This window comes from Gekko japonicus, unplaced genomic scaffold, assembly GCF_001447785.1.
Source record: "Gekko japonicus isolate JY-2015 unplaced genomic scaffold, Gekko_japonicus_V1.1 scaffold881, whole genome shotgun sequence".
NCBI classification, from domain to species: Eukaryota; Metazoa; Chordata; class Lepidosauria; order Squamata; family Gekkonidae; genus Gekko; species Gekko japonicus.
In genome coordinates this window covers 210,127-233,268 of record NW_015168675.1, presented here as the reverse complement: position 1 = coordinate 233,268, position 23,142 = coordinate 210,127, and the positions used below count along the sequence as shown (strand labels likewise).

General features: G+C 49.0%; 1 protein-coding gene across 1 annotated transcript in view; it reads right to left on the bottom strand.

Annotated features, from left to right (window-relative positions):
• IHH (indian hedgehog) overlaps positions 1-23,142 on the bottom strand; it is a 26,926-nt gene that overhangs the window by 846 nt on the left and 2,938 nt on the right. The window contains exon 3 of the mRNA XM_015415365.1: positions 4,979-5,240. Coding sequence (XP_015270851.1) covers positions 4,979-5,240 — 262 coding nt within the window. The remainder of the gene's footprint in view (positions 1-4,978; positions 5,241-23,142) is intronic.

Below are 23,142 nucleotides of genomic sequence, written 5' to 3'. Positions count from 1 at the left end.
CACACATACCAACAACACAAATATTGCTTCTAGAAAGAACTGAGATTTTACTTCATGGCAAGCGGCACTTGGGGTAGAACCAATAATAATGTCAGCTGGAGCCAAAATGTACCTTCTTCCAAAGAAAGGTTCAGCTCACAGAGATCGTTAATTCAACTCTGATGCCACATACCCAAATTCACACCCTGCATTAAGTTGGAATGACCAGAACATTAGGGTCCTGCATGTCCAGGTGTTTAGCAAATTGCTCTAACTTTTCCAGAGAATTGGGGCAATTGTAGTTTGGTAAGGGTTCTAATCTACCCCCCTTCCAGAGAGAGAGACAGAGACAGACAGACAGACAGACAGAGAGAGACAGAGAGAGACAGAGAGAGACAGAGAGAGAGAGAACTATAGTTCCTAGTGGGTCAGACTGTTAAAACTAGTCTGTCTGAAACACAGTTATACCTCGTCTCAAAGATGGGTGACAGAATGTGCTTTGTTTAACAGACACAATGAAAACTACCCTGTAAATTTGTAATAGTATGGCTTTACTTAAGGGTTGAATGCTATATTGGTAGACGTCTGCTCTCTTCAGACAGATCTTTAGTTAAAATGTGGGTATTTAGTATTTTCTTTTTGCTTAGAAGGTCTTGGATGGTTTTCTCCCTTGACCACTTTTGGTCTACAGTGTATCGATCAAGTTTGGGCTAGCCACACTCCCTCAGCCTCAGCCCCACAGGAATAAAAATCTCACTGTTTGAATCACTGAGCTAAGCTACGTGAAACTTTTTGACTACTTGTGCAGCTCCAGACAAAGAGGATCCCTAGGTGCAAGTATAGCCATTTTAGAATAATGTCTCTGTATCTTCAGGGTTTGTTCTTGCTACATGAGAGGCAGGCTGATTAACAGAACCCCTTGACTATACTTCCAGGAGCCCATCCCAAACAACTGAAGGCACCAAAGGGAGGCATAAAAATGCTATCCTCTCTTGACTGATACCTGCCAAAGCAGTCTCCACACATGGGACGTTAGAGAAATGCAAGCTATCAGTTGTGCCATGTCGGGATGTTGCTGATGTGCTATCAGTTGTGCCATGTCGGGATGTTGCTGATGTGCAATAGCTCGTGCAATTTTGAATGCTGTTAATGTGCAATAAATAGTCCATAGGATCAGATTGCATTCCAAAGAGTCTAGGGCTTTCCTTTTGCTATGTAGACCAAGTGAAACCCAAATTGGGTTATGCCTCGTGTGCAGGGGTAGACTGGGTTATTAACACAGCCCTAGAGCAAGCTGAGTTGGCCACACTCCAGAGGCCATGCACCCCAGACCATGACAAAGAGCACAGGCTCCCCTAATGGGCTGGCTTACATTTATGGCTATTACTATTGCATTTCAGGTTTGTGCCAAGAAGCTATTTTGATGCTGCCAGAACTGCAGAGCCCACTTGGTTCAATTTGCTTCTAGCCACCAGTGGTCCACTGAAAACTTTCCTGGTAAGTTACAAGGCAAGTTGGTGCCTGCCCACCTTGAGCATTTCCAGAAGAACTGTTTCCTCAGCAACAGGGTTCCCTGGTAAAAGTCAATCTAGTATCGGATGGAATGGGAAAAGGGTTAATCCATTAAGCATAAATATTGTGCCTTGACCCTCAGGGTTTGGGAAAGAGCAAGTTCAACTTTTAAAAAGTTTTGAAATATAGTTCAACTCCTTCACACAGTAATTTATTACTTGACGACCATACCACTATGGGCTGCCCTGGAGTTGTTGTTTTTGTCTTATTTGTCATCCTGTTCTAATTGCTTTAAATTTGGTTTTAATTATATGTTTATTCCTGTTTTATTGTACATTTTATATGTTGTGAGCTGCCCTGAGCCCTGGATAGGGTGGGATATAAGTTTAGTATCAGAGAGGCAACCCCATCCAGCTTTCTTTTTTAGGTATAGAAGTAGATAGAATAACAATAAAGACTGAATGAACAGAAAAGAAGTCAGAAGAATGAGTAATAATCTATTGGAAGATTCAAAAGATGTATTAAGAGATAAATCGTGATTTAGAGGGAGTTGTATGGTGGTTTTACATGTGGGTAGGATAAGGGAATAGGAAAAGAAGAGGTTACAAACTGGATTGGGATTAAGTTTAATTTGTTAATTATGTAGTTTGGAATGTAACCTCATTTTTGTGTTTTTTCTTGTGTAATGAATGAAAAGGAGTATAATGTATAATGATATGAATCATTTTTATGAAATATGAATCATATACTCAATAAAAATATATATTAAAAAAACGAGGGGGGAAACTTGCAGAAACCAAGAGGAAGAAGAGATGGGGAGCAACAAACAGAAAAGGCCACACATGCTTGGTACAAAAATAAAGGCCATTTAATAAAGCACTTAGCCAGCTGCCCCGGATACACAGCAGTCCCATCCACATAAGAGTCATCCTTCAGAGTATACTCTTCTCCCCAACCAATGCAGGCCAAGGCATTCCTTCTGTGCCCAGCATCTCTCATGGGACAGCCGCTCTATCCTATCCACCCACCTGGAATGCTGGAGGACCCCTTCCTCCCAGAGCTTCCAGCCCCCAGCTACTGTCCCTGTCAAACCCTGCGGGTGGGTTGCTCACAAGGGTGTTCTTGGCATGGCCTTCCAAGATGCTGGCTCTCCCTTCCCTCTTTTTCACTACTTCCATCATAGCAGTCTGTATCCAGTGCCCTCCTCGCAAATTTGTACACCTTCAGTCATTTACTACCACGCCAGTTCTCCAACTTCTGGCATCTTTCTCCAGGCCTTTTGTGATGTTGCAATCAGGAGTCATTTCCTGCAGGAGTGCACAGGAGCAGAGCTCCGGCAGTAAAGAGTTCAGGGGGCGGGCACATGCAACAAGCCCCACCCCCTGCTCCCAGCAACCCTCAGTCAGAGCAAGAAGCAGCCAGGTAAGTTGCAGAGCACCCCCCGGTCCAAAATAGTCCAGTGGCACCTTTAAGACCAGGTTTTATTCAGGTACAAGCTCTCCCTCCTCTGCAAGGACAGATCTGCACATCCCCCCCCCAGCAGCTAGCAATGCAAAACTTTCCAGTTGAGCCTGAGTGGTGGGTGTTGCCTTCTGACACCCTTCCGGTGATGTCAGGGGGAGTGGCCTATACAAATAAGTTATGCTAATGAGTTAGGCTACTGAGCTCCTGCCCCTCTTTTTCTATGAAATGACCCCTGGTTGCAATACCCTTTTATAAAAGCAGGCATCTAAGAGTGGACACAGCATCCTGACCAGTGAAAGTCATTTCCTATAATTAGCTTAGAGCAGATATGTTAAATACGTATTCTGGAGACATCACTTGGCAGTCCAATATGCCCCGTTTTTGAGGGGACACGTCACACACCCAATGTAAACCTTCAGTCCTTGATACATCTGCCACATATCGGCCAGATGCAGCTTTGCAGAGATCAAGGTTTTGGTTACCCAAAATCCAAGGCCCGGAAGCTGCTAGACAATGTCTCTTTTCTACTTGGCCGGCACAGCTCTATCCAGGGGAGTTCAAGGAAGCACAAAAGCCACAGTGCCAAAGGGGTGGGGTGGGGGGACTGTGATTCTCTCTGGCTGAGCCAGTCTCTTTCTCCAGCGCAGCTCACTCCTGATGTGTCGCACTCAGACAGATGGAGATCCGGCTGCTGATACAGGCACTGTAAGGTCAAAGCTGGGCAAAGGCACCTCCTCCCCATCAGCCAGAGACCCTGTAGGTCTGGAAAGGGCCAGGATACCAGCGGGTCATGCTAATGATCAAAGGACAGGAACAAGAGGCCACAGTCAAAGCGTGGTATTCTGGCCAACAGGGGGAGCCCCGCAGCACCTAATCCCCAATACACAACTCAGCTTCCCGCTCTCCTCACTATTCCTGCAGCTGACCCAAACTCAGTCCTGCCCTCTAATGGACAGAGCTTAACTCAAGTGCAGGGGAGGGGAAGGGCACAGAGAGAGAGAGAGAGAGAGAGAGAGAGAGAGAGAGAGAGAGAGCACCAGTTTGTGGAGGTTTGAGATCTTAAAGCATGTTCTAGCCCTGTTATACCAAACATGGTCAGAGAGCCAGGCAATGAGGTGGCAGGCAGGCAGACAGACAGACAGACAGACAGACACACACACACACACACACACACGGCAGAATGGATTGTACCACTTGAGACAGCAGGTGGAGGCTCACTTTTTAGAACACTCCCCATGTTAAAACCTGTCTGCAGAATTCCCAGAGCAAGCAAAGAGCACAGAAGCTTCTTCCCTGCTGCAGTAGGTTTCTGTTTGCAGAGAGTTTTTAATGGGAAGGAACATTCAAAGTTGAAACTCACCAGCTGCACTTAAGTGGTGTAATCTCCATGCGTGAACCAGGACTTAGATCCTCATGTGTAGGAGCTGGGCAAAGTACTTGCTCTGGAATAAATGGGGGGACTGAGCTGCTCTTAAAGGCCAAGGATGCTTAATTTCTTAAGCCACCTCATATCAGCCACTAGGGCAGAATCCCTGCAAGTCACACACTGTGACACTGTGGGCGATTTATCACTAGAGCTGCCACGCAGCGCAGCGCCGTTTGCCCCAACACAAACATGTCAATTTCATACCCGGGGCTGCGGGGCTGCATTTGACCCGCGGCTTCGCCCGATTTCCTCCGCAGTTTCATGATCCTCAAAAACCAGGATCACGAAACTGCGGAGGAAATCGGGCAAAGCCCCGAGTCAAAATGCAGCCCCGGAGCTTCGGGTGTGAAATTGACATGTTTGTGTCAGGGCAAACGGCGGCTGTGTGCGAGGCAGCTCTAGTGAGAAATCGCCCTGTGTCACACACTGCCACACAAATGACACTAGTATGGCATGCTAGTGACTTTCACTTTTCACAGCACCTCCCTCACTTTTGCATTACTCCACCAAGCCTTTCATCCTGTGCCAAAGACTCTTAGGCCTCACAACCCCCACCTCTAGTCCTGCTGACCCCCCCCCAATCCTGGCTCCCCTTACCAGATTTAACAGAGCAGTGGATGTGGGCTTTGGACTCATAGTAGACCCAGTCGAAGCCGGCCTCTACCGCCAAGCGAGCCAGCATGCCGTACTTGTTGCGGTCACGGTCTGATGTGGTGATGTCAACGGCACGGCCCTCGTAGTGCAGCGACTCCTCAGAGTGGTGGCCGTCCTCGTCCCAGCCCTCAGTCACACGCAGCTTTACTCCTGGCCACTGGTTCATCACTGAGATGGCCAACGAGTTGAGACGATCCTTGCAGCGCTGTGGGGATGGAACAGGAAGAGGTCAGCACCACGGTGCCTTGCAGTGAGGAGAGCTGGGCCTGGGAGTTGAGACCTTAGACTAAATCCCACCAAAGCCAGTCGTTTGCCAACTGAACAACGAAAGGCTGGGCCTATACGTCTAGCAGAATTCTGAAGAGACTGAACAAATGGTACCACTTCAGACTGCAACGTGAGGGAGGTGCTATCTTGAATGCTTTCACATGTAAAAACACCCCCCACACACGCACACACCGCAGGGGGGGAAAGTGACCTCACCAGGAAGCACATTTCTAGCCTCCTCTGCTCCCAGTTGTGTTATCTACTTGCAGGAAGGGTTTCCACAGATGAGAGCATTTCAAAATGTGATCCTCAAAACTCTGCCACCTCATTCCACTGCATGCGTAGGCCCAGGACTGATCCACACATGGTCAAGCAACAACAGTAAAATCCTGGGTCAGTGGAATGGATTGTTCAGGGATGCAGGATACCTGTTTTAATGCTTTCCCCATATTTTTAAAAAAATCGCAGGAAGCAGAGAACTGCATGCTAGGGAGAAAAGGGTTTTGGTTTTGTTTGTTTTTTAAAGTAGTGGAATGTAAAAAACCCCAACCCATTCCCCACCTGCAGTATGAGGTCATAGTGGGGCTGCCAGCTCCGGGTTGGGGAATACCTGGAGATGGAGCCTGAAGAGGGCCTGGTTTGGGGAGGGGAGGGACTTCAGTGGGGTATGATGCCATAGAGTAGGGATCAGTACAAACTGGCTCACAAACTAAAGTTCATGATGAATTTTGGTGGGTTTGTGGTTCACAGACTGAAGTTCGTGGCAGGTCAACCGGCATGAACATTCCACGAACTTTCAAGCTGTTCATGGAGGTTCATGTCAGTTCATGAATGGGAAAAGAAAACAAACAAGCACTGTATAAATAATGCAGACCATGGAGTGCACAAAGGTCATGCAAAGAAAATTTATATTATAACAAAAGCAAAAATAACAAAAATAACAAGGGACCACATATATCAGTAAAGCAAGATTGCATCATAAAATGTTCAAGTCCATAAATAGTATACATAAGTGATAAGTAGTTGACAAAAACTCCGGATTTTGATCTTCGTTTCGAGGCTTACTATTTGAGAACATGTTCGACTATTAATCAGATGCCCAGCTTTATATGAGTATTAGGACTGGATTTTTCCTGTATTACTAGTCTGAAGGCTTCTGTGCTTTATGAGTGCTATGTGAAGGATTTTTCCTACATATACATGATAGAAGTCTTCTGTACATTATCAGCACTTGATGAAGTAGTTAACTCTTTGAAGAAGAACCCTCGAAACGAAGATCAAAATCCGGAGTCTTCGTCAACTACTTATGAACTTATGTATACTATTTATTGACTTGCACATTTTATGATGTAATCTTGGTTTACTGATATATGTGGTCCCTTGTTATTTTTGCTATTTTTGCTTTTGTTATAATATAAATTTCCTTTGCATGACCTTTGTGCACTCCATGGTCTGCGTTATTTATACAGTGCTTGTTTGTTTTCAGTTCATGAATGGGTACATTTCCAGACAGACTGTCTCAGTGCAAACAAAACGTTTACCAAACTTCAGAGAAACAGAGGGGGTGGAATTCTCTAGCCTTGGAAACACTCTTGTCAGTTTCAAACTAGTCATGTCAGTTTCAAGAGGGATTCCCCCCCTGCTGGTGTTCCTTCCTGTTCACTTCCCATTTTCTTGCACAGAGCTTGCAAAACCCCCCCCCTTGCTTGGATTTCTGACTCTGTGCTTTGAGAGTAGTCCTTTTAAACTTGCAATGCCAGTCTTCCATCCTAGCTTTAGCTCAGGTGGCTGGCACCAGTCATCCATCCCAAACTCCCACACACAAAAACACACACACTTCTCATTGCAAACACAAACTGGAAGTTCAATTGCCAGGGTTGCCCCCCCACACCCCAAATGGGCCATTCCTAACTAATATGGGATCACACGGCTCCCCCTCCTTTATTCTCCCGCCCAATCCATGCCCTCTAGTGTGAATCAATTGGGTGTGAAAGGAACTATCTGCTAAGAACATATAGCATACTGGCATTAGCTGAGGCCTCTTCCCTCCCCAAACTTTGCACTCCTCAGACTTCACCACAGAATCTCCAGGAATTCCCCAACCTGGAGCAGGCAATCCTCATCCCAGAACTGGCTCAAAACTCCCTACTGTTCATACTGCAGGAGGAATCCTTCCCAATCCTAGATACAGTCCTACTTTTTGCTTCCTCCCCTGTCTGTCTCTCTCTCTGGCTATCTCCATCTATCTCTCACTGTGGATGTGGTGGGGCCTAGAGTAGATCCCTGTGGCAGCCATTTCAAAAGGTATAGGGGTGGATTCCCTCCGTGAGGGCTTTTTAAAAACTTTTTGGATTTTTCTGTAGGCCCATGAAGTCCCCTGAGTCTGTAGAAAAATCTGTTGGGAGAGAGTGTACCCCCAATCTGTAGAAATAAGTATCCACACACAGGGGCGACTGTTGAGAATTAGATAGATAGATAGATAGATCAGCTTTGGATCTCCATTGGGGGAGAAAAGGGAGTAAATTGCTGAAATAAATAAACTTCACCTAGGACTGGAGCCTTCTCAGGTTCTCATCTGTAAAACGGGAATAACTAAAAAGGAATGGGACTAATTAAAAACCCAGCACACTTAGTGCTGTTCAGATAACCAAGGAAATTATTTTAGTTCCTCACTCTAACAGTGCAATCCTGCCAAGTTACACTCTTCCAAGCCCATTAGACAGGTGTAATGCTGCTTAGGACTGCATTGTAGAAGAATTACATCCACGGTCAAGTGGAAGGCTGTGCCAGCTTTGGCTAGCTCAGATTCTAGCCATGCAGTCCGTGCTGCCCTTTAATCCATCAGACGTGGTGTTATTTCAGCTACAGTGTGCCTGGTTGCTCTAGCTTCAGCCCTCCAGGGTCGGACTACACCTTTCATGCTGGGAAGACATGGGAAGACCATGGCTGCTGCTTCAGGCCCCATCCCATGCTTGCCAAGCAGTGTTCCCTCTAAGCTGAGTTAGTGTGAGCTAGCTCACAGTTTTTTGCCTCCAGCTCACACATTTTTGTCTTAGCTCAGGGAGGACGGCTCCAGAGGAAACTAATTTATGCGGCAGCCAAATCAACCACTCACAGCTTTAAAGCCGGTAGCTCACAAAGTAGAAGTTTTGCTCACAAGGCTCCAAAGCTTAGAGGGAGCATTGTTGCCAAGTACAGGAAGGGGCCAATTATCCACAACCCATCAAGATGAAATCTTTATTTCCTCCCACGTTTTACAGACTCTGTGGATGCTTGAAGAGCTGGGAGGGTTTGACTGCTGATGTCCCCCCCAAAAAATGCACATGTCCAACACACACCTGGCAGGGCAGAATGAAGCAGCAGATCTGGGGCTCCACTCAAGGGCCGCCAATGGCTCACTATAGAGTTTCCCCCAGGAGGCCCATGGGAAGGGAGCCCTTCAGACTGTGTTCCTTGAGTGCCAATGTGTCTTAGCCCTGTTCTTATTCCTCCCACAGCATGCTAGTTTATTTTTAACTTTTCAAAACTTTAATAGATGGATAAGCAAGCTTTTGTCCAAGCTGGACATTTTTGTGCCTTTAACAAAGTCTGCCATCTGCATACAGGCTTTGCCCATTCTGTAGGATCCTGATAGCCAGGGCTTTTTTTGTAGAAAAAGCACAGCAGGAACTCATTAGCATAATAGGCCATACCCAACAGCAGGAACTAATCAGCATATTAGGCCACACCCCCGACAGCACAGCTCATTTGCATATTAGGCACACCCCCGTGTTACCAGAAGTGTGGTCACCCAGCCACACCCACCTTTTGCTTCTTATTCTCTTTACCTTGTTTGTTGACAAAACCCAGGGCTTTTTTTTTTGGAGCAGGAACTCCTTTGCATGTTAGGCCACACACCCCTAATGTAGCCAATCCTAATGAGTTTCTGATGTTGGGTGTGGCCTATTATGCTAATGAGTTCCTGGGGCGTGGCCAACTTGGGAGCCAGCCGGAACTCTGTTCCTGTGCGTTCCTGCCCAAAAATAGCCCTGCTGATAGCTCTGTGTGGACAAGCGGGAGCTCCTGATTGGCATAGAGATATGTACAGTGTCTCTAGGTACGGAAGCCCTCTTGGCGCTGTCAATGCCAGCCTTTCTGCTGTCCCACCTCCTGTCTCTGCCCTCAGCTTACACTAACATGAATATATGGACCATATATCACTGGAGAGCAGAGTTTTGCACAGACACAAAAGGCCGCATTAGCTCCGAGGTAGCCATGCAGGATGTTCTGAGGGGCAGCCCCTCCACCCCCCATGAACCAAGGGACAAAGATAGAAAACTCGCAGATGTCCTCCAGCACCACGGTGCTGTTGGGGGTGGGGGTTGAGGTGGAGCAGGGTCCCCGATTGCAAGAAGAGCGCCAGGCCTTACGTGTGACCCTGGAATCTAGCCTGCCGTCTCCCAGGACTCAAGGCTGGACTCTCCTCACCACACCCTTCCATCAGTCACGTTGAGATCAGCCTTGAGAAGCGTGGCCCAGCACTGGAGGGGAAGTGAGACTGCCCGGTATCCAGAGGAAAGGTCACGGAGCCAGGGGTGGCCTTTGTCCCTAACAGAACACGGCTGGCACAGCAGAAAGAGCCATTCCAGTTTCTACGACTGCACACACCACTGTTTGTTCTGGGCCTCAGAGATAAGGCAAGATAGAAGGCAACAAACAACTCACACAGGGAGAGAGAGACAGAGAAAGAGAGAGTGGTTTTTGTACCCCGGAAATCCCGAGCCATAGGAAGAAATCCCAGCCACGGTTTGCGGATCCCATCAGACATGCGGTAATGAGAAGCAGTAACAAACGACATCTTTAGAAATGCACCCACTGATGAAGCTAGGAGGATGAGACTTGTGGCTGGACTGGGTGCAAGTTGGAGGGCTGTTTCGATGCCGTGGCTCTTCTACAAAGCAGGGGTGAGAATTCTGTAGCCCCGTCCCCAGAAGAGAAGAGAAGAGATTGGATTTATACCCGGCCCTTCACTACCCAGAGGAGTCTCAGAGGGGCTCACAATCTCCTTTCCCTTCCCCTCCCCACAACAGACACCCTGGGAGGTAGGCGGGGCTGAGAGAACTCTTGACAGAAACTGCTCTTTTTCAAGGACAGCTCTTGTCAGAACTACGGCTTGCCCAAGGTCATGCAGCCAGGTGCAAGTGGAGGAGAGGGGAATCAAACCCGGTTCTCCCAGATTAGAGTCCACACACTTAACCACTACACCAAACTGGCTCTCCCCACCATGCTAAAAGTCTCCTTCTGAGGCAGTGAATCCCTCCACATATCCTACTACCCCCCCCCCTAAATGTGGCCTTTATCGTTTCTTCCTATGAATAACTAAAAACATAAAATAAAAAGAGACTGCCTTCAGGTAACATCTGAAACAACTTCAAAGGCCTCTTTCCATCTCTTTTTCAAGTTGCATTTCATTCATTCTTCCACAACCGGGAGAAAAGGGAACAGACATGGCACTGTCCACTTCAGCTGGCTCCACATCTTACCACCTGTTCAGAGCAGTGAGTCCATATGTGAATCATACAAAAAACATCAGAGAGTAGTTTGTTTTTAACATGAAAGAGAACTGGGCAAACAAAGCCCTGGCCGTGGCTCCCTGGCAGAACACAAGCTTTGCATGGAGAAGGTCTCAGGTTTTGATCCAGTTCATCCCAAATAGCCGGTGCTAGAGAACACATTGTGCTGCCTGAGCTGCTGCCAGTCAGTAGACAAGATTGAGTTAGATGAATCAAAAGTCTCACTTAGTATAAGGCGGCTTCACAGGCTTCTAGGGTTTGGGTTCAGTTCCCTGTTCCTTCTGCAACAGATTCCCTCTGTGAGTGAGCGCAGGCACATTTCTCAGCCTCTGCCCTCCTCACGGAGGGTCACTTGTATAAAGATGACCATGAGATGCTACCAGGAGAAAGACAAGAAGCCTGGCAAAAAGGTATCCCTGGAGGGAGGGTGTCTGAGGCCACCTCCTTCTTTGACTGAAGCTTAGGAGCCAGCTTCTTATGCCAAGTATTCTTCCATGGCATGGTGTGTGAGCATCAAGAAGTGGCTCCCAGGAGATTGGGATCTATGTGTGAGAGAAAGGAGGCAAGAGGTATCAGGTGTGACTGGGGACTGGTTTTGGAAGAGACCAGCATCTCAGCTTGTTCCAGCTGAAGCCAGTAGGTGTCAGGGTAGAGCTGCAAAGGGAAACTCACGACCACAAAGCAGGGGCTTTGATTGCAGACCAGGGCCGCTTGGGAGAGCAAGGTAGCTATGTTCCAGAGAGAGACAGAGATTGTGAACATGGAACCCACCCTCTCAGAAATCCCCAGAAAACCTCAGAAAGTGTACTAACTGCCTAAAATGAATGCACGGGGTACATTACCCAGTGGTGGTGAGTGCTGCAAGTGCCGCTGCTCCTTGGTTCAGAGTCACATTCCTCAGCAGGATGAGGGGATACCGCAAAGTTCCCCCCCTGATCCTGCAATAGCCACATGCATGCAGCCACATGGATTCTCTAGGGCTCTCAGTAACACCATTGGCATGGAAGCCCCACCACAGAGTGTCCAGTGATGCTGGGGACAAGTTGTCCAGGGTGAAAACTGGGGGTTGGGTCATAAGGGCACATCAGTGATGGCCAACGGAGCAGGTCTTGAACACATGACAGTGTCTCAGCCGAACGTTCCTCACTGATTAGGAGTGAGAGCAAATGAGATCAGAACATAAGAATATAAGAGATGCCAATGCTGGATCAGGCCAAAGGCCCATCCAGTCCAACACTCTGTGTCACACAGTGGCCAGAAATACCAGTGCCATCAGGAGGTCCACCAGTGGGGCCAGGACGCTAGAAGCCCTCCCACTGTTGGCCCCCCCAAGCCCAAGAAGACAGAGCATCACTTGCCCCGGAGCCCCTATCTATACTTTGTGGCTAATAGCCACTGATGGACCTCTGCTCCATATGCTTATCTAATTCCCTTTTGAAGCCGTCCATGCTTGTAGCTGCCACCACTTCCTGTGGCAGTGAATTCCAAGTGTTAATCACTCTTTGGGTGAAGAAGGACTTCCTTTTATCCGTTCTAACCCGACCGCTCAGCAGTTTCATGGAGTGCCCACGAGTTCTTGTATTGTGAGAAAGGGAGAAAAGTACCTCTTTCTCTACCTGCTCTTTCCCATGCATAATCTTATAAACCTCAATCATGTCACCCCTCAGTCATCGTTTCCCCAAGCTAAAGAGATATGAATTATGAAACACTTTATGTCTTTTTTAGTTCTTAAATCCATAAACAATACAAACGAACTCTAAGCCTGACTCTCCACCACCTGCCGTTTTGACTGGTGCTATTCTGCCAAGTGTCACGCACAAATAAACAAGAGCACAAAAAACATTTGTTGGGGCACCGCTGGTGGAGATGGGTTCCTAAATCCTGAGGACTCCGCTTGGACCACTCCTAGCCTCACCTTGCCAGCAACTCCAACGCCAAGTGGCCTACCCTCCTACACCATCCTCACTCATCACGTCGCAGTCCCAGATTCACCCATCTCTTGTCCAGCAGATGCAGATTGTGAATGTCCATTCTGTAGTTCCTACTGTGGGGCACACCAGCGTACAGTCTCCGTTGGAGAAGGACTGGCAAAGGAGCAATGAAGGTGGAATAAGGAGGGGTAAGCTTAGAGCCAGGGTAGCATAGTGGTTAGAGTATTAGACTAGGATCTGGAAGACCCAGGTTCGAATCCCCACATGTGCCACGGAAGCTGGCTGCAGGACCTTGGGCCTGTCTCTCTCACATCACACTCAGCTGAACCTGTTGTGAGGATTAACAGTCAGAGAGAAGAATGCTGTGAATGAAGTGAACAATACATAAGCAAACAGGCAAGGACTGCTTCTGTTTCACACAACACGGTGTTTCAAAACCTGTTAAATGTGAGCTGCAGCAATTTAAGGGCAGGTCATGTGGTTACTGCCCCTCACTCACTGAGAGGGGCCACTGTGCCAAGATCCTCCGGCAGGCTTGGGGTGGGCAGGGAGGAGTCCCCTAAAGCTACCTTACAATGGATCTGACCAGGGGTCCTTTCGTAGAAAAAGAGGTGCAGGAGCTCATTAGCATAACTCATTAGCATAACTCATTAGCATATGCCATGCCCCCTGACGTCACCGGAAGTGTGTCAGAAGGCAACACCCACCGCTCAGGCTCCACTGGACTGTTTTGGATTGCTAGCTATTGGGGGTGGGGGGGACATGCAGATCTGTCCTCGCAGGGGAGGGAGAGATTGTGCCTGAATAAACCTTGGTCTTAAAGGTGCCACTGGACTGTTTTTGACCGGGGGCGGGGGGGGGGCTCTGCAACTTACCTGGCTGCTTCTTGCTCTGACTGAGGGCTGCTGGGAGCAGGGGGCGGGGCTTGTTGCATGTGCCCGCCCCCTGGGCTCTTTACTGCTGGAGCGCTGCTCCTGTGCGCTTCTGCAGGAAATGACCCCTGGATCTGACCCTTGGTCCATCAAGGTCAGTATTGTCTACCCAAACTGGCAGCTGCTCTCCAGAGTCTCAGGTGGAGATCTTTCACGTCACCTACTGCCTGATGCCGGGGACTCGACCTGGGACCTTCTGAATGCCAAGTAGCTGCCCTGTTACTGAACCCTGAACCCTCCCCTCCCCTCCTGTGCTGCTCAGGAAAGCATTCAGACTGGAACATTCAGACTGAGCCACCTGGGCCACATGGTGCTGACGGTGCTGCAGGGTCTCCACCACTTGGAACCAGGCTGCAGTGACAATGACCAAGGTGTAAGCTCCTCACCACAGAGGCCACTGGGCCCAGCTTGCTCCTGGTCACCAGTGGCCTTCCAGGGCCTCTAGCTCACCAGGAATGTCCCCTGTAGATTAAACGGCCAGTCCAGACTGGCAGACGGGCCATTTTGCTTGCAGGAAAAATCCCTGGTGGTCTTCTGCCCTAGGGGGCCACTGGTCGCCAGGAACAGTCAGAGCCAAGCCCCAGCAACTCTGCCAGCTCTTCAGGGGCTACTTGGTCCTGTCAATCTCCACCTGGGGTTGTCATTCCTCGGTTGTGAGTGGGGGGGGGTGTCCCCTGGTTTTTTGGGCTTCTGCCCACCAACCAGCCTGCTGGCGGGAGGAAACCCCACCCCAAAACAGCTACGTTGCCGGAAATAAACGTGATGCGCTGATGTCATGTAGTGTCAGCACGTTGGGGACGTTGTGTGGTCAGGGGCGGATTAACCATGAAGCAGACTAAGCACGTGCTCGGGGCACCGGGGCCAAAGGGGGCACCACAAAGTTGGGGAAAGGGTGAAAAGAACTTTAGGTAGGCCAAGCTTGGCTTAGTTTGTACAGTAGAATACATTTTTGTATTGCTGCAACCTGCACTGTATATCTGGTCAGACAGGTCAGCAACTAAAATGGACTGGGGGTCAGTGTGGAAAGGAGGGGGGGCACCAAGATTGGTCAGTGCTTAGGGCAGAGCCTTAAGCCGCCCCTGTGTGTGTGGTGACACTCTTATTTCTGGGCAAAACTCTATGGTTTGAGGCTGATTTCACCATAGAGTTTTGCCCCAAAACAAGGGTGTCGCCGCACAACATCCCTGACGTGCTGGTGGCACTTCTGCATGTTGTCAGCCTATCATGGTGCTCTGCCCCATGCCCAGAAAGCTCCCCACCCCCCGCTGGTGCAGCATTCAGACCTGGGAACCCTACCTCCACGTGATGGCTGGACGACTGACCCCCAGGCAACAGACATCTGTCCCCCTGGAGAAAATGGCAACTTTGCTGAGCTCCTCCTCCTCCCCACATCCCACCACTCCCAGACTTCATCCCCCAAGCCCCCAGGAATTCCTTCAGCCAGGGCTGGCACACCGACTTAGCTCGGCTGCTTCATCGTGCTCTGCCCCCTGGTCGCAGGGGAAGCCGTGTGTCCATTATGAGCAGTGGCCTCTGCAGTGATGGCTTCTACTACCACGGGGGCTTCTCAGCTTGGCTTGCCCAGGGCCATTTTAACGTCCACCCCTGTCTGCCGCTGCTGTGAAAAGACATACTAGTTCCACCTCCATCCTCCTTCCCTCTTCCTTTGGTTCAGAAGGCAACACGGGAAACAGACGTTTAGTACGGCCATTGCTTTGTGAATTACACTGAAGTCAGTTTGTTAATAAGGTACTCTCTAGAAAGTTATGGGTTAAACCGTGTGTGACTTTTTTTTGCTGTAACTGCATTACAGATTTTATTGTAGGCTGATATTTTGAAATAAAAAATATAAAACAAACAAACAAAAATGTCCACTGAGATCTATTCTCTCTTGCTCCAGATTGCAAGACTAGATCTAATGGGTGGAAATTACAAGGGAGTCGTTACTGGCTAAATATCAGGAAAAACGTCCTAACTCTAAGAGTGGTTGAGCAGTGGAACAGTCTGCCTCGGGAGGTGGTGGATGCTCCTTCGTGGAACGTTTTCAAGCGGAGGCTGGATGACCCTCTTTCGGGTATGTTGTAGGGCTGCCTTTTGGCTCTGCTCCTGCAGAGTGCTGGGGGTTGGACTAGATGACCTCGAAGGTCCCTTCCCACTCTCACATTCTATGACTCAGGGCAGGAGACTACTGTGTGCAGCAAAGGACAGCCAGAGTAGTCTGGCTCCTGGGAGCAGAATCCTTCCCGCATCAAGGCTGAGAGAGCAAAGAGCCCTGCTGCCCCTGGACACTGGCTGCAGGGTGAATCTCGGCTGCTAGGGCTGGCTAGGCTTGGGGACCCCGAGGACAGGCAGGGGGGTGTTGGGCCTTGGCTCAGGGAGCAGGGGAAAGGAAGCCATGAGGAGGGAGGGGAGAGGCAACCGTGCCTGGGCCTTATCTCCACCTCAGAGCTCAGGCCCCACAAGCAAACAGAGACTGACATTCTTGAGAAAGATGAAACGATAAGGGCCAGTGGGTGGGGATTTGTTGCCTAGGGAGATGTAGACCCTTGGACTTGACGAAACTTCGTCAAGAGCAGTAAGAAACCAGTGCAGGAGAAGACGGGAAGGGGTGGGATAGACAGGAAGGGCAGCTTCTCCCCCCCACACAATTGCTCAGATACTGCCCCATAGAATCCATCTTGCCCCCAAAGTGATCCCCATGCCACCTCCTGCAGTGCCATGGCAGAAGGTGGGAGCCGAGGCACCGTTCATCCCATCCATGTAAACCGAACCCCCCCACTAGCAACGACTGCAAGTAGCTCCCTCATCTAGAGGCAGCGGGTTGCACTGAAGATTATTGTGATGGGTTAATGTTAACAGCTCCGCACATTGGGGGGGGGTGCTCTTAATTCACAGATCCACAGTGGTTAGTATTGCGAAGCAGGAATAACAAGCCCTAACAAAGAGACTGCTGGTCTCACAGTCCACTGTACAGCTTCGACTAATTGGTCAATTGATGGATATGGAAGTCAAGCTTCTGGCTGAACGTCTGGCATGTACTTAGTTGTTAGATCTATTTCCCAGTTTTCCATTGGCCTGCTCTATGCAGCGAATAGGGAATGGGGAGTGTCATTGTGACCCATACGGACCCAGGGGATCAAGTGGGTGTTCTCACCGCACTGTGCTTTCCAATGGACATAGTGCTCAGAGGCTGCCATGTGCAAAACTCACCAGCCTCTGCTTGATTTTGCTCACCCCAACGTGCTTTCTCTCAACCGGCCACTTAAAGACCCCGATGCAGATGCTCACAGGAGAGGCAGGATGACCGGCTCAACAGACTCCCAGTTCCACTCCCGACCAGTGTTCCCGCTAAGCTGAGTTAGTGTGAGCTAGCTCACAAATTTTCAGCCTCCAGCTCACACATTTTTTGTCTTAGCTCAGGAAGGATGGCTCCAGAGCAAGCTAATTTATGCAGTAGCCATATTGCTTGCTCACAACTTTAATGCCAGTAGCTCACAAAGTAGAATTTTTGCTCACAAGACCCCACAGCTTAGAGGGAACATTGCTCCTGAGGACTCACCTGGATCACAACCCTAGCTGGCTAGCAGGCCGGCCGGCTGAGAAGGGCGCAGAGGTCCTTATCTGCATTCCTGGAGCCCACAGGCATTTCCCTGGTGATACCAGAGAGACAGACACAACTTGCAGTCCCACAGCACCCTTCCCCCAACTGTCACCACCATCCCAGGTTCCTGCTCCAACGGGCAAGATCTGTGGAATTTACAAGAGGGAATCGTCCCCTGTGTAAGCATCTCAGTCATGCTTGTGTCAACATCTTCACAATGCTCAGCACTCACCTTGCTCAAATAGCCTTCCAGTTGCCCTGGCCTGCAGAAAGAAGGAGGAAACTGAGGCACGGGGAAGGCAAGCTTCAAGGACCCCCGATGGTGTCAGAACTGACACGTCCTGGCGCTTTGCCAAGGGTGCCACTTAGGCAGGGTGGGGGCAGTCCCCCTCCTCCCATCCTTTAGAGCTCACATGGTTACTGTTCTCTTTCTCTGGCTCTCGGCCCAATACCTTTAGCCAATTAACGGTGCAATCCTATGCAGCATCCTATGCAATTGTATTTAATGCAGCTTACTCCCAGGAATGTGTTCTTAGGATTGCACTGTAAAGTGGCCATCCACCTGCACTGAGGTGACTTTTTGCTACCATTAGACTCTAAACATATGAAATAATCTTTTAAAATGTTCTGAAAATAGACAGCTGCTTTCTGTGTTTTGCAATTAAATCTTGACCCCGTTAAAGAGCATGCTCTGGATTCTGATGTGTGCTCCCAAGAAACTAAAGCCCCCACCTCCATACTGAACCTTCTGATAACACCCCTGCTCCAGCGCTCCCAATTCGGAAGCATCCTATGCAATTGTATTTAATGCAGCTTACTCCCAGGAATGTGTTCTTAGGATTGCACTGTAAAGTGGCCATCCACCTGCACTGAGGTGACTTTTTGCTACCATTAGATGCTAAACATATTAAATACTCTTTTAACATGTTCTGAAAATAGACAGCTGCTGGCTGTGTTTTGCAATTAAATCTTGACCCCGTTAAAGAGCGTGCTCTGGATTCTGATGTGTGCTCCCATGAAACTAAAGCCCCCACCCCCATACTGAACCTTCCGATAACACCCCTGCTCCAGTCTAGATGTCACTCTCCACCGAGCAGGAAAAAGGCAAGAGCCTTCCTGCTTCGCGCCAGGAGTTTTCTTGGACACTATATGCAAACTGGACATATAGCTACTATGATCAGAGGTGAAAGGGATGGGATACACAAGACCCAGCCCTAAGTAGTTGGACTGCCAACTCGCCTCACAGGCCTCTTCCTCTACTGGGCTCTGCTTGTCTGAAGGCATTTTCAAATGGAAAGCTTTCATTCAGGTTTGCTTTCCCCAAATCTACTGTGCAAATGCGAAAGCTGCCTCTGTTTTAAAATGGGGGCTTGCTCACTGTCTCACTTTCTACCCTACATTAACGACAGGCATATTAAGGGGAGTAACTCCAGGAAAATTAGTATACAACCCTAAAAACCCTTTCCTAGGAATAAGCCGAGTAGGACTCTGAGAAGACCTGCTTAGAAAAGCTGTTGTGTATAAAGCACTCTCAGGGATTGGGAGGAAAGACGGGTGATTTATTTGAGGCATTGGAGTGTGTGTGTGTGTGTGGTGTTAGCCTTTCTATATCCAGACTCAAGCCAAGATTTTGTTTTCATTCCCTCCTCCCATTCACCAGCCCACACTGGAGACATTAAGTTTGGATCTCTAGTAATTACGATGACTTGCATCTAGCAAGGATTCAAAGCAGATATGGGTGCTCCTCAAAACTATCCCTCACAGCAAACGGCCAACAAGTGACAAGCAGCTTGCAAACCCAGAATGAATCAAAATGTAGTCTTCACTTTAAATGCTGGTATAAACTCATAGGTGTGTCCTATTTGTATTGCAGGCATTTCCCCTGGGTCAATGACATACGGTTAGTGAGTTCGTTCTCTCCCTTATAAATAAAAGCCGAATGGTGGTGGCACTTCTCTAGAACATTCCACACGCTCCAAAATCAGTTTGCTCTCTGATCTGTCATTCAGAGGGTCTCCCTATCCACTGGCTGCTTTGCCTCAGTCCTGCCTCCAACATTCTAAACATTTTGCTGTTCCTCTCCCCCCCACCCCGTAGCCAGTCAGAATACAGAGGTTATTTGCATATGCAGCCTCATTGGCCTTTGCCTTGGAACACAGAGGTCGTTTGCATATGCAACTTGATTGGCTTTTGCCTCTAACATTCTAAACAGTTTGCTGTTCTGAGGTAAAATGTGTCCAATCTCCAGGTGAGGGCTGGAGATCACTCAGAATTACAACTGCTTTTCAGATGGCAGAGATCAGTCCCCAGGGAGAAAATGGTGGGCTCTGTATCCTTATATGCTGCAGAGGTGGCCCCCATATGACAGCCAATGTGACATAGCAATCAGGGCTTCAGAGCACGGGAGAGGCTGCAGGTATGTGGGGGGTGGAAAGGTGAAGAGTGAGGGGGAAATAAAGGTAGGTTGATGATTGGCTGGGAAGGAGATAGGTTGCCAACTCCAGGTGGGAAATTCCTGGAGATGTGAGGGATGGAGCCTGGAGAGGGTGAGGTTTCAGGAGGCGTGGGACCTCAGACAGGTACAAAGCCATAGACTCCACCCTCCAAACCAACTATTCCCTTCTGGGGAACCATCATTGCCAATCTCCAGGTGAGGGCTGGAGATCACTCAAAATTGCAACTGTTCTTTAGGTAGCAGAGATCAGTTCCTCTGGAGAAAATGGTGGACTCCGTGTCATTATACCCTGCTGAGGTCGCCACAGCAAATTGACACTGAGTGTCCAAGGCCGGGGCATTCACCCAGAGCCTCTTTCTAGATGCTGTTGTATTTATTTCCACAACGGGCCTTTTTCCTAGTTTACAAATAATTCTCTTCAGCATGCATGCAATCACACATGCACAGGCTCCACAGCCAATTCTACTGATACATTTCCCTTGTTTTCTAGTGTCTGCACTGTGCCTGCTCGATCCCATTAATCCACGTGGAGGCCAAAATGCAGTAACAGCCAGCCATGGTCCTCTTCACGGGAGGAAGCAAGACCTGCCATGTCCCTCTGAGTCACGCTCAGCTGGTGCTGAACCTGGCTGCTTGCTAGCTGTCGCGTCCGGGGTCCAATGTAGGGTGCTGCTGTTTCCCAGCCTACTCCGGTGACCTTGTCTACATGGGGATTTAGGTTGGTGAGAATAAGGCCTCCCCAGCAATGACCTTACCCCCCGGGAGCCAGTGGCCCATGGAGATCCCTTCGTGACCCGTTGCACAATGGTTCCCAACACCTTCACATTCAGGGAGACCTTTCATGGAGGAAAACTTCACTTCTTCTTTATTAGAATATATCTGTTTAAAGCTATATTTTATTGTTCTGTTTATGTTTTTCAAGACTTTAAAATTAGGCACTTACAATAATATGCACTCTTTAATTTTATCTTTTTCAAATCTAAGTTATTTTTAAACGTTCAAATTCAGCTTTAAATCTGATCAGATAATGAGGAGGAGGAGAAGGGAAAGGAGTTTGTAGGCCGCTCTGAGACTCCCTTGGGTAGTGAAGGGTGGGGTATAAATCCAATCTCCTCCTCCTCCTCTTTAAATGTTCAAATTCAGCTTTAAATCTGATCAGATAATCTCCAAAGAACACACCTGGGATCAAAAGGACCTGCATGATTCTGAAGTGATGGGTATTTAGAAGAACTGGTTTTGACTGGATGCTTTGGAAGTGACCTAGCAAGCACCACTATCCTGAAAGATTAATTGCCCCTTCCCCTTCCTATTCACAATCTCTATGGCAGATTCTGTCGATAAACACAGACTTTTTAAAAAAGTAAGAGTACCCTATTATCATTTTTTTGTAATCATCCCCATCACAAATGCAAGAGGATGATTGCAGGCCTCATCACACAGGCTTGACAGCCAGTTATCTCAGCAAACAGGAGTTCTCCAAAGATGTGTTTGCCTGGTAATGATGACATACCACTTTTACAGGGGAGAATCAGTGGTCAAGAGAGAAGGTACTCTTGACGTAACCCTCCTTTTGCCCACCAGTTCTCCCACACACATACAACTCCACCCCAACAGCCAATAAGATTTGATTTTTCCCGGTCGCAGAGTCCAGCTGGGAAGAGGGGAGGGGAGAGAGCCTAGAGGACTCTCCCCTGCAAACATCTCCTGACCCTCCAGTAACATCAGATGGCAAATAGTGCTTTGCAAAATCACTTGTTTGCCATGAAATACATAGTTGTAGTGGCTCAAGTGGATAAGACGCTGAACTGCAGGCTGTGGAAGGTCGGTAGCTCAGCAGTTCGAGACCCGAGTGTTGTATGACGGAGCAAGCTCCCATCTCTGGCCCCAGCTCCTGCCAACCTAGCAGTTCGAAAGCAAGAAATTGCAAGTAGATAAACAGGTACCGCTTCGGTGGAAAGGTAACAGTGTTCTGTGCGCCTTGGTGTCTAGCCATGCCGGCCACATGACCACGGAGACATCTTTGGACAGCACTGGCTCTTTGGCTTGGAAACAGAGATCCCTAGAGTCAGATTCAACTGGCTTTCAAGCAAGGGAAACCTTTACCTTTTCCTAACCTCAGTGTGACTGGCTTCTGGGTGAGCAGGCTTAGGATTTCTTACAGTCTTACAACACGGCTGCCCACCTGGATCAGTCTTCAGCAAGTGTAGAGATTCAGTTAATCTATGTTAAGGGATCTTCGGGATCTTGCTAACACCCCACACACATTTGTGATCTACAAGGATCTTATTTCTTTCCAAAGGAGACCACTCGGAGCAGACCATTAAAGATACCTCCCAGTTCTACAGTTTGGCGATAACATTGATGAGGATAAGAGTTATCTGTAGGATCTGGGGGTGTTGCTGTTGTTCTGCAGATCAAGCAGCCAGCACGGAGAGGGCCATACCGAGGCCTGCCCCCACAAAGGCACCCTAAACCTCTCACTTGCATGTTAATGTGGGGTGCTGTTTTGCTTCCCATCATTCTCCCAGATTAAGGCTCTCAGTTCATGTATTTTCAGTCAAAACTAGTTGTGCAAAATAATGCCGTGCATTAGCCAAAACTGAGGCCAGAGCTCTGGGGAAAGCCAATCCTCCAGTGGCCAGAGTTCAGAAGAAAAAGTCAGGAGGCCAGGGAGAAAGTGCAAAATATTAACCTGCTGCGGAGAAAGGAGATACATGAAATTGTTTAGGGAAATAGTGTAATAATGGGGGGACGGGACACCTGCAAAGAAGTGATCAGAGAGCCCTGTCCGAACCGCATGGCGTATCCTTAGTAGTAGCATGGAGATGCTCTGCTTCTATGATCACTTGCAGACATCTTCTGCACGGGACACCTTTGGAAGTCAAGGCACTCGACAGACAGTGCCCTGTAAGTTGGGGAGAATCCCACCGGCAAGTGACAGCCACAAACTCGACTGGGCCAAGGGAAGGGGAGTTGGCCTGAAGAGTTGCAGCCAGCTAAAACGGCACCACATCCTTGGCAGCCCCACCCCTGCGGCCTTCGGGAGCGAGCCGGGGAAACGGTCCCTCGGCACGCCTTAACCCCTCTCCTTGTGCCGTCGAGGGCGAGGTGAAGGGGCCGCGCGCACAAGGAGGGCGTGGGTGGAGGGGATTCCATTGCACCACACTGCTTGTGGGGGGGGGGATCCAAAGAAAGGGCCATCCACTCCGACCGCAACACCTAGGAGGAGCCTTTGGGAGAGGGAAGTCGATGGCCGCGAGCGCTTGCGTCCGCAGGAGCCCGACGGAGCGCGCTCGAAGCTCGCCGTCCACCGCGCGCAAAGCGATGCCGCGACCGCTGCCGGGGGGGGGGGGGTTGGGAGGGGGGTGG